Source organism: Limulus polyphemus, unplaced genomic scaffold, assembly GCF_000517525.1.
Source record: "Limulus polyphemus unplaced genomic scaffold, Limulus_polyphemus-2.1.2 Scaffold451, whole genome shotgun sequence".
In the NCBI taxonomy this organism is placed as follows: domain Eukaryota; kingdom Metazoa; phylum Arthropoda; class Merostomata; order Xiphosura; family Limulidae; genus Limulus; species Limulus polyphemus.
Window position 1 is genome coordinate 202,739 of NW_013666061.1, and position 12,960 is coordinate 215,698.

The 12,960-nt window shown below is 28.5% G+C and overlaps 1 protein-coding gene across 5 annotated transcripts in view; it reads right to left on the reverse strand.

Annotated features, from left to right (window-relative positions):
- The window catches only part of LOC106458360, a 142,917-nt gene that overhangs the window by 77,484 nt on the left and 52,473 nt on the right, over positions 1 to 12,960 (reverse strand). For all 5 annotated transcript variants that reach the window (XM_022384553.1, XM_022384552.1, XM_022384549.1 and 2 more), the window contains 2 exons: positions 12,281 to 12,466; positions 5,193 to 5,270 (listed from right to left, as the gene is read on the reverse strand). In XM_022384553.1, the coding sequence (XP_022240261.1) occupies positions 5,193 to 5,270; positions 12,281 to 12,466 (264 nt within the window). The remainder of the gene's footprint in view (positions 1 to 5,192; positions 5,271 to 12,280; positions 12,467 to 12,960) is intronic.

Here is a 12,960-nt window from a genome sequence, read left to right on the forward strand (position 1 = left end):
GATGTGTTTCCCCATGGAAATAGAATCTGAAGTTCAAGTATAATTCAGAATTTCTCTACAAGAAACAATGGAATATAATACATCATTTGATAGACTAAAACGTTGGCTTTTTATTGGATATACATAATATAGTATTCAACTTCAGAGAGAACTAATGACAACTTCTGAAAGAGAGGATGTGACAGGTGGACATTGCAAGAGGGATATGATTTTCTATTTGTTGGCTCTATAATCAAACAAGATTACAGGCTATAAAAATCTTGTTTTGTCTGAGCAATGACAACATTATAATAAGTAATTTACATTAAATTTCATACTTCTTGGAGGTGTGGTAAATAAATTAGAGAAAAAGGAATGTCTAGAGAGGAAATGTAAATTCTCATACCAGGGGAAGTTCAGAATTTTGTTTTTTATATTGTCATGTAAAAGTAAGAACTTGAAACTTATATAGTATGAAAATTTGAATTATTAGCTACATTTCCATGTATTTGTATACTATGATAAGACAGTAGTTTAATTAAATCTTTTAATGTAACTCACTAAAACAAAATGACATGCGCAGAAAAAAAATGCCCATAGTGAAAGGGTTAAGCACAATAAAATGTAAAATTGGAATACCTTTACCATTAAAATGTTTTATAAATCCAGAAAAACAAATAATACTATCCAAAAATTTAATTTACTAAATTGACATACAGAAAACCTAAACTAAAAAGCAGACATGCAAGTAGGCCTTGGCCTAAAAGGAAACTTTGCCAGTGGGTTTGGGGGCTACTAAATATACGCTTACCTTCACTTTTCTCATGAAATCCTTATTGATCAAATCATTGTTACTGAAAATAGTGTTGTTCCATCTTTGGAACCTGTTGGTTACATTTCACGTACTGATAATAGTGTTAAATGATTCGAAGTTTACGTTAGTTATATGTTATTTAGTAACATTAGTTATACCAGTTCGTTAGACAGTTCAGTACTTCACTAAATAGCAGTGGTAAAATGAAATCCCTAAAAATATAGGCATAATTTGAACATGTAATTCTGACAGAGCTTAAATTAAACAATTAGTTTGAAACTACCCACTCAATGCAAATTTTTACACTTCATTTTAGCTTACTTGTTTGGGTTCATTTAAATAAATACATATGTATTATCATCCTACTTCAGTGATTTTTTTGTTAAAATTAAAGACATTTCAAAGTATTCTGGTAAATGGATCTTTCTGTCATAAAGAATTCTTATACATTAAACCAAAGTATACAAATACATAACACTTAATATATTACCTACATGCACACATATACGTTACATATAGATCTATAATGCAGCAGAAGTTTACATAAAATTACTTACTATTACTATAGACTACATCTCAGAAAAAGTACAATGTCAGGAATCCAATATTAACATATCTATATCCACACACACCATATTTTGTAAAATAGCATTCTAATAGCATATATAAATATCATGGTGATTTGTCCTCTAATAATAGGCTTCAGTTTATTTTTTTCATGTATCAAAGGTATGAAGCTTATAATGTTCCAGTTCAGAAGTACAAGATTTCAGCAATGGACAAATATAGTACCTACAAACTCTAAACACAATCAATATTTATTATATAAAAACATTTAATTTTAATGAAATGTACAAAAGCATCATCAATGTGTTTCTAATCAGCTTTACAGGTTAATGTTACAATTATACATCTGAAGCAAATTATTCTAGTATATAATATGAAAATAATTATGAACACAGATTTACACCTATCTAAATTATACATTATGCCTTAAGTCTAAAACAAATAGATTTTGGATTTTCTCAGTGAATACAGTTACAGGCAGCTTTACTAAAGTTATATTTGATTTTTTCCTATTGAGTATTCTATGGACAGCAAATCTCAATTTAATTAATCAATATAATCAATTACTTATAAGCAGTAATTACAATGATTAGTGTCATGTAAACTAATCAATTTATCAAAACTACAATTAGATTGATTACACAAAATTTGTGTTTATGATTATTACTATTTTCAATTATTCCATCAATCTATTAAATTAAATTACAATTAAACCAACTGCCACAAAAATAATCAGCTAACCTACATTAGAGTTTGATTATTCCAAGTAATCAAAATACTGCTATTATGTTGATTTGTTATTAACTCTTTCTATACGAGCATCCTTTTCTACTCACGCCATGAGGTTTTACTGATTTACATTGAAAATTTAAACTGCTTTATTATCATGGTATATGAATAAACTTGGTATCAAAATTTTAATAATAATTTTAAAAATAAGTAAAATTTTAATACAAGATTTAAGTTCTTAATTTTATAAGATAATATTTTTAAAAAATCTCAATTTTCCCTAGTATGAGAATTGTGACATTTCCTCTCTAGCTCTTCCTTCTCTAGTTTATTAACCACCGCTCTGAGAAGTATGTAATTTAACACAAATTATTCATTATAATATTGTTATCACTCAGACAAAACATAAGTTTTATAGCCTTCAATCTTATTTGGTTACAGAGTCATATACTAAAAAATCAGACCCATCTTGTCACATCATCTCTTTCACAAATTGCCAATAGTTCTCTAACATTTATTACTGTGTTATTTATAACCAATAGAAAGCCAAAGTTTAGATCTATCAAGTGACATATTATATTACATTGTTTTCTGTAAAGAGAATTGTCTATTTTCCTTTAAGTTCAAACTGTATTCCAACTGGAAACTCAAACAAGTTTAGCTGAATTTTTAACACCTCTTATTGAATAGTTAGAAAGCAAAAAAAAGGATAGAGGACTTTGTCTGCTTTTTACAAGTTCTTAGGTACATTATTTAATTAAATAAAAAATTACTTAGTGAAGTAGTATCATTAGTATAAAAAAGGTAGTTAAATTTAATTGACAGGTTATGTACTATATTTCGTTTTCATTTGTATTCTTTATTTATTATTATAAAACTAACTAAAAGGAAAATTTATAAATTCTTTAAGTTACATATCATTAGATTAGGTAAGGTAAAGAAAAAATAATAAAACTATTTCAAAGTTGCGAGTAGTCTGTGCCTTACGTAATTTGATAGGATAACATGAGCTACACCTTTATCATGTAAATTACAATTTGTGTGGCAGGGTTATTAGTTAGACATGGTTCAAATGGCAATAAAATAAAATTTAATTGGAAACAGATGTATGCTGTTAAACATTTTAAGCTATTTAGGATAAATAAATGTAGTTTCATGTTACAATTTGAAGTCATTCTACAAAGAAAAGAAGTAATTTAGATTTATTTTCATAGTGGTTATGAGGTCGGTCAAATTTACTGAATATGTATGGAGTTAAAGTAAGGAAAATAACAAAAATAAAAGTTTTTCTGAAAAAAAAAAACATTAAAATTTATTTTGGAGATTATGCAAATGAAATTTGACAATTTTCAGGTGAAGAAAATTATTTTTAATCTTAATATGAAAACTACTTTCCACTCACAGCAGTCAACACTGACTCAGTATTTTCACTAAAAATTTCTTCATGAATATATGAACTTAAAAATTCTGATTTTTCATTTATAAAAGACTTAATGCTAACTGAAAGCTTGCAAATTTTGTGAAGATATCAAAACATATTAGAAGTTGTAGTATGGAAACTATAAATGTCAATTTATTGTGATGAACTCTGCCAATTCGACTGATCCCATAGTGAGTGTTAAGCACAAAACTACACAGTTATTTGTTGAGTTTGTTGAGCTATGGTGGTTTGGGGGAGTGGGGCAGAGGACTCAGGATTCAAGAGTTTTGGGCTTGATTCCCATTGTCATAAAAGTTGCTTACTGTCTTTGTTGCAGCAAAGCTATCAATGCTGTTTGCAACTGTTGATATTTTTTCATTGCGGACTAGATGGAAGGTGACTGATGGCATCATCTGCCATTAACCTTTCTTATATTATTATTTGTATGTACCATAGCTTGAGGAACATTCTACTAATTGATTAATGGGGCCTTTGTTTAATGAATTAACAAGTATTACTAAATGCTCAGCTCTAACTGCCAAAAGTAAAAAAAAAAAAAAACCAAAATCTTGAGGTATTGGAGTAATTTTAGATGCTACCTGTTTAGTTAGTCTTCTGGTAAAAAATAAAATAAATAAGTAAAAATAGGTTTGATTGAATTTTCTCTTCTATCCTCTTCTACAACTGCAGGTGTTATTAGCTCACACAAACCAGTGTTAACATGGAAAGAAAGAAAAAAATCAAAGAAATTTTATATTTATTTAATTATTTAATGAAGACAACAAACTACTTCAGAAAAATGTTTAATTACTTGTACTTGTGATGTTCATAGACCTTTGATAAAGGCATAAACCGAAACGTCAGTTAGGTTACAAGTAATTATACATTTTTCTGAAGTTGTTTGTTGTCTTCATTAAATAATGGTTTCTATCCTTCAGTCAGCACTGAAAATTTTAAAAAACAGTAATAAATTTTACATTTGCTCTGTTATTATAAAGACTAAATGCATACTAGTGATCACCAGTGGTTAATCACTAATGTAAATACAATTTTGATAATTAAAATGCTTTAAAGCATACTGTTCAACACTGCTGCCTTATAAAACTGATCATTTCTTAACATTAAAAATTTTTCTACACAATATTGGACAAAACATTTCTAATTCTTGAATTTCAAACATTATGTAAAAGATTTTTACTGTAGACTGAACTTTATGAATCAGTTTATGCTTATGAGTAACATTGTTTTCATATTGGAAATCGTCAATTGTTCACTTTTACCAGGATATATTTTTAAGAACTTTCCCCTTTGTCAAAGAAATATATACTTTGTTTTCAAGGTCATAGTTAAGGAAAAAAGAAATAAATAATGTACTTTACAAAATACAAAAAAATGTAGTTTCAAGGATTAAGATTTCAACAGTATGAACCCTGTTACAGTATACTAAAGTTCTTTTGAATACTATTATAACCATATATATACACCTCTCAATGCACAGTCCAGCTTGCTATGCATTTTTAATCTCTACTGAATAACAATCTTATAAAAGTACCTAATTATTGAAGACATATTTACTATTTAAATTTTTTATAAGAAGTAAAATTCATAAGTTTTTAAACATATAGTGATCTTTTTTAGATGTATGAAGAACTAGGTTTGAAATACAAACATGCTAAAACTTACAGTTCCTAAGTCCAAGCATGCAGAATTAGCTGGTGTCCAGGCTTGAAGCACAGTAGGTGGATAAAATGGTGGGAAAAGCTGGAAACAATTTATTGCACATAATTAAAACTCACTTGAGGCCTAAAATGAATAACTAAAAATTATTTATACTTGGAGGGTTTTTCAAATATTGATTTCCGAGGCAATACTGAAAAGTAATAAAATATTAGAACATTTTGGGCAAGTTTTTGAAGAATTACCCAAAATTAAGTAGCAAGAATATACACTATTAACAAAAATTAAAGGATAATGAGATAATTGTTTAAATTTGTTAATATTTTTGGGTTATCAATCTTTTCTTTCAAATTTAGCATGCTTGTTGTAGAGGATTACAACCTGGGGTTTGGAAGTTTATGCACCAATGACTCCTTACATAATGACTTTGTGAGAAATGACCTAAAGTCTACAAAGCAAAAGGCTAGTTTTAATTGATTAAAAAATTTTTTACTGTTGAGATAATGCAAAGTTTATGGATTTATTTGCTGGTATTGACTTTTGCAATGTGTACAAGCTGTTAGAAACCAATTAACTGAATATGAAGTTTGCAGAGCTGTCACATTGCTACAGGAAGACTGCACCCAGACTGAGGTGGCACAGGTCATGGAAGTGTCACAATCTGTGGTCAGTAGATAGTGATGCAGATACCAGGCCATAGAAGAATATACCAGGAGGCTAGGCTAGTCTACAGGTGCAGTATATGACCAATATCTGTAGAAGTTAGCCAAACTGCACCAGCAACACTGGGAGCCTTATGAATGAGCTTTAGGGATGAAGGAAAAATGGTACTGGACTAGTCTGCTAACTCATCAGATCTATAAATGATTGAGCATGTGTGGAGAACAGAAGAGACAAACAATCAGCTCATACAACTGTCCAGGAGGTCAGAGCTGCCCTCATCCATAAGTGAAGTGTTGCCCCATTACAGGAAACATGTGAAGAGAAGTCAGAGAATCTACCAGCTACTAATGATCATTTTATTAAGTGTGTTCATCTTAAGTTATTTTTTTTATTTGATATATGCGCAGCCAAATACTGAAATTTTTATTTGTACATGAATTTCTTTATTTGCTTAATATTGTGACATTTGTAATAAACAAGTTTCATCAATATCAATGTCTGTTTTTTACCTCGAATTTTGAAAAACCAAATGAAAACCTCATTACCCTTTATTTTTATTTTTTTTGGGGGGATTTAAGTAATATTACATTTAATCTGTCTTACTTATTTTAGGTTAACAAATTTATTTTCATTAAGATAAAAAATCTGTTTCCTGTAAATTTTAGTGTGGATATATTTCTTGAAGATGTTCTTTTTATCTTTGAGTAATCTGCAAGCTTCCTACAGCAAGTCCTTTTAGTGCAGATTTAGGACTTAATATGTTCCTTGTTTTTTGTACTTGAATCATTTTCCCACTGCAGAGATACGAGTCTTAACAAATAATCAATATCTCCTTTTATTAAAAATAGATGTTTTCTCAAACAGATGAAAAAAGCTTAATACCTAGATTTAACACCCTGGGGTACATGTCAAAAATACTAAACTTAAAGCCCCATCAAGAAAAACAAATTAATAGCATTTAAGATTAAACTTTCCAATGTTTTTAGTCTGCATGTGATGAATTAAGTATTATTTGAGGACCAACCATTTTTTGTGTGAAAAAGCCATATGCACCAATTTTTTTAATAGATGAAACAATTACATTACATTTTATAAGGATATAAACAAATTAAAAATAATAACTGTACCTTGTTATAGATTTTGTTTTACTTTTAGTTCCAAATACATTTATATTTCACACTTAAAAAAATATGAGCAAAGCTAGTCAATCAATCATATAAATCAGTTTAACTTTCCAGTCAGCACATATAGAACTGTACATTCTACAACACCTAATAAAATACATAAATACTTACTTAAATTACTTGAAAGAACAGATCTAATATATTTTTGTATGATGTGATGAGAAGATGTCTAGCTTTGCAGATTTTAATTAATTCACAAAAAATAAAAAAGTTTCAGATATTTCCAAAAACGTTAAAGAAAAATATTTTTGCACTAACGTTTTCCTAAATTTGAACCAACAGACTATAGGAAATGCAACTAATCAACAGTACCCACTGTCAACTCTTGGGCTACTCTAACCAAAGAGTGGGATTTGACCATTTTGCTTATAGTGAACCTGCAGCCCCAGAATGTGGAGTACATATTTATGACAACAGGGTTTCACACCACGAGCCCTCAGATTAACAGTCCAGCAGGCTAACCACTAGGCCACATGACTATCTAATGTCTTTTATGGTATTCCATTTTCTTGTTTATGCCATGAAGATAAAACTGGTACATACAGATACAATTAAAGTTGACAATTACATCAATCACCAAAACTTTCAATAATAATGGATATGTTTTGAATCTAACTAAGAGTTTTGTGATGTACTCAGCAATATATACTTTATACACTTTCAAAAATGAGAAGATACTGTGATCTAAATGATCTTATGATTTTCAAACACAAACTACCTTCAAAGAAAGTACTGGCAAATCATCCATGACCATAGCTATCTGGTATGGCATACAGTAATGAAATATTACTTATCAAGTCTAAATTTGGTGTTCTTGCATAAATCTTGTTACAGTGCTAAAGGAAATGACAGAATACAATTATAACAAGTGTTTACAAGTATAATTTTGCCCTTTAAATGTATCTTAAAACTGATCATCCTGAAAAACAAATAAAAGTAATTTTCTATATTTCTTATATAATTCAATTTGTCACACAGCTCCTATCTTGAATGAATATCCCACATATTCTTCTTTGGTTAAAATACTAAGCAACAGAGATGGGCAACTAGTAGTATTTGATAATTATTTAATCTGTGAGCTCATTAATCAATTGGTACACAACACGTGCAAGCAAGCTTTTTCAGACACTGCATTATTCTACTATGGTATTAACTTTTCTAATTTTTGAATTATCCTTAAATTTTCATCCAATGCATTATTATAAAAGTGGTATTAATTTTCCTATTTTCTTTTGTTTTTTTATGTAATTTTCAAATTACCATTGATTTCATATTACTAACTACTTCTGAAGGTGGCTATTTGCATATTTAAAAAAAAATTTTTTTTTGTTAAAATGTTTTTATTTAAAACATGTCATTATAATTATAAATAATTAAGTAGCCAGTTAAATAGTAATTTATTTACATACATTGTTGGAATAGGATAAGTGTAAAATAGGTAAACTACTTTAACTTGATGTTAAAACCTTCTCCAATCATTGTAAATTTGTTACCGTGTTTTCTTTCTTATCCATTTAACTCCTCTCTAAACTTACTTACCTTATCTCAAGTTCTGTTTTTCATTGAAGACAATTTCTGTAGCTTTCAAACAGACATAATTTAAGGCAAGCACTTTCAAAATTCACAATGAAAGGAATGTTTAAAAAACTTTAAAAAAAACCTCTTAAACCTACATATTTACTCTATCAACACGTGATACTTAATTCTTACTCTTTGCAATCATATACAAACTTCCTTTATAGCCAGTTTCAAAATTACAATTTATTAATAAATGATTAAACCAATTGATGTGGTACTATAGTTAAAGTTCTGTGTTTTTTAATCGTTATTTATTTTTAGCTATTTTTATAATTTCATGTAGATAATTAAATATTTTTTGTGGTTTTCATTTTTAGTTTTATGTAGATACTTTAAAAACTTTTTTTTGGAGTTTTCACTTTTAATTATGCAAGGATATACTAATGTATCACATATTCTAATATACTGTATATTCTCTGTACACTAACTTCTATTATGGGAGTCATAACATGTACAAAGGATAGTTCTATATATATATATTAAAGCTATGTAAGAGCAGCTAATATTTTATATGCAATTACAAAACAAACTTACTAATGGACCAGAGTTGGGAAAATGGGCACTTTAATGTAAACTGAATAATCATTTCCAGTTTTTTTGTACCACCCTTAGTTAAAAAACCTTACTATAGTTAGGACTTCTGGTTTTCAGTTTCAACTTATAACACATAAAATGCCACCACTACAAAATTAAAAAACAAAGTGAAACATTCAAAATCAGAAAATGGATAATATATTTTCAAGGGGTGATAAATTCTTAGTAGAAATAATGTTACTTATTGGGATGGGTAAAAAACATTTTTAAAAAATCGACAATTATGTTGTTTTATTTACAGTTAAAACTCTGCAGCTGTGCAGAAATGAAAATAGGAACTTTTTTTCATCATTGATTACACTAAATAAGTGTTAGACTGAGAAAATATTGATTCTTAAATAATTTTGGCTTAAAATTCTTTAAATACTTAGAATAATATATTAATTTGCTTAATTTGTTGTGAAAGTATAAGAATAGCTAAAGGAAATCTGTCTTTAGGTACACTAATTTGGGAGTAAGTTATTTTGTTCATCCTTAACTGTTGTACATGAAAACATATGTGCAAACTAGTACTAAACCTGTAATAACATGAAAATAATATGACTTAGTGTTCTACAAGTTTCTCTCTACAAATTTCGACAAGACTACTGTATTGAAAGAACTAAATTTTTTGAAATAAAAATAAACATTTTGTGACATTTTCAAACAACAAATTTCATATATAATGCAAACCGTGGTGTCTATGAGCATTCATCTGTCCCCTATGTTGTGTTTAAAAAGCTGTGCTCACAAGCAAAGCTCAACATTCACTTTTGAAATGATGGGAGAACAGGCATGAAAAATGCTGATGCCAAATTTTATTTCATGAGTAGGATATTCTACACTAAATTGTTAGAAATTAATCATACTATCATTCACATTTCAAGATGTGATGTAACTTAAAGAATAAAAATGTAGCTTTACCATATGTTATTGATGAGCAGCTCCTAGCATGACTGAAATGCTCAACAATTACTTTTCACAGTGGGTGTTACAAGTAGTTTAGAGCTGTGGCTCAGAGGGAAACTAAGAGTGCAACACAATTAAACTTTTTAAAGTCCATACAATAATTTAAATTGAGAGATTAAAGTAAACTTTTTCGCATCACTGGGGATGGACACTTTTGCTTGTTTTTACAAAAATTTATAAAAAACTATCACTCAAATAAAATCAACAATAAAATATTTAAAAAACAACTAGTTTCATCTATAGGCCTACATCCTGTATATTTCATTTGAATAATTCTTTCATTGTTTGAAATAAAATTATTTTTCAAAATATGTGAAAAACCAATAAATATTTGAACAATACAATGTTTGTTAACATAAAACAAAATGAAGAAATGTCAAAGCTTGTTATATAGAATATGTATGTAAACATTTTTTCATCCATATGATTCATGCTTCCTTCAAGTTGTGTTAAACATTGAAAAAGATTCATATTTTGAGAAATTGTTGCTCAGAACAGGGGCTATCCAGGATGTTGTAAGAGGAAGAAATCTAACTATACTGCTATCAGCACTACTGATAAATTTATGTTATCTTTGTCTTTTATAACTATAAAGTACCTTTAACTTTAATAATAAAACCAATTAGAAAACCTACGAAATCATTATGAATAGTTCAGTTACGTTATAATCCAATGATTTTAGCTTATATTTTTTTTTAGTAATGTGATTGATATGAAAATAAAACAGTTAACAAACATTTTAAAATTTCATAATCAATATTATTTTTCATATTATCAACAAATGAAATAACATCTTTCTCACATGTATTATTACTTTCAAACAATGAAAAATCGATTATGTAACAAGTATATGTTATAAGAGCTGCAGGTGTCCTAAGCAATACTAACTTTGATGAAAATGAATCTCTAATGTCTACTACATATACAGTCATTGTTAGTATCTGAAAAAAGCTATGGCATGAAAATTTACCATGGAAATGTTTAATTGATGTTCATATTGTATTTAGAAATAATCAGTTATTGGCTGAGGCTGTAACAAGGTTGCTGTAAACTCCAGCTGTGTTGGAAAAACTGAACATTTTTTATGGTAATTATTAGTTCAGTCAAATAATAACAGACCTATTTTCTTTTTGGTACTATATGGATGTTTTATTAATTAATGGAGGGATTTTAGACACCCCCCCCCCTAGATTTATGCATACTTGTACAACATTAAATAATACATTTAATTTATGAACAAAAAATAGATGGAGGGTTGGAATTTTGATCCCCTTTGACCACCCTCACTTAAATCCATGCCTGCTTATACAACATATAATAATAATTAATTTATGAAAAAATTTGTGCGAGTTTGCCACCCCCTGGACCCCTACACTAGGCCCATGCCTGATTATACAACATTAAGAATACAGTTATTAATTTCTGTAAAAAGAATGGATGGAGGCTTGAATCATTTGATGATCTTTAAAACCAACTAATGTTCACTGTCAATATAGCCTACAGGTATGCTAATGAAGATCATAATATTTTCTGTATTTGCTAGATTAAATGAAATTGGAAACAATTGAAAAATATTAAACAAAAACAGTGTCACAAATTTATGGTTTGACAATTATTTTCTTCATCTCGGAGAGAAAGAAACATTGCTATATTTAGAATATATCTTAATTCTAAGTTTCACCAGCTCACCAGAAATCCTTAATAATTATGATCTGACCAATGAACACCAAGTTATTTGGTGTTAACAACATTTCTGTCCACTCACATGAACTGCCTAGCACAAACCACTTGCAAGATTAATCTCAAGAGATACCTACTCAGAACAGATAGGTATGAAGAAAAATTTTGGAACATTGGCCTTCCACCACAGCTAAGGAGAGCCTAGGATCATACTTATTTTGGCTATAGCTGAAAATCTGTTTCAATATTATTATTTTTTTTACACATTAAATTAGTATAACGTTCTATTAGAGAGAATTAAATCAAAATATTGAAGAATATTTAGTAAGTATAACAAGTGCCAACAGATTTTTCTCAAATATTCATTTATTTTACTCTAAGATACACTTATTCACAAAGAAAGATTTAAGTATAAATAAACATTACATGTATAAATGTTGAACTCACTTGATTATCATAGGAAAGACTTCCTGGATTTGTATAAGCATATCGCTGTAGGTGTGATTCCTGATGTTGCTGAACTTGGGCAGTCAATAACTGTTCATTCATATTACCATCAACACACTGGCCATATCCATTTTTAGAGCGAATAATGAAAGGAGCACTTGTTACTGGCTTTGCTTTGATTCGTGCCTATTTAAACAAAATATTTCTAAAGACTTAAGAAAGAAATTATGAATACAGAATAATGAAAAAACTAAAATAAAATATTAAATGCATAGTTATGTTTTTAGATAAATTGGCTCATTTTGACCAATCAGCTAAACTGTTTTCTTAATGGTTAAGAACATGTTGGAAGTTAAAATACAGATAAAAAGACAATAATGATGAAAAATTTAAGTAGTTTGATCATTCTAGCTATAACCAATTAACTTCCAAGACGAAAATATTACAAAATCATATGTGTTTTTATAATTTATAAACATTTGAAATCAATAAATCTAATTTAAAATATGATAGATACAAAAATAAAACTTTGTGCATCAGTAAAAAAACAAAATTCAAACTAAAAATGAAAATAAGCACTTGGTTGTAGTTCAATAGGAGTTTGTTTGTTTGTTTGAATTTTGCACAAAGCTACACGAGGGCTATCTGCGCTAGCCGTCCCTAATTTAGCAGTGTAAGAC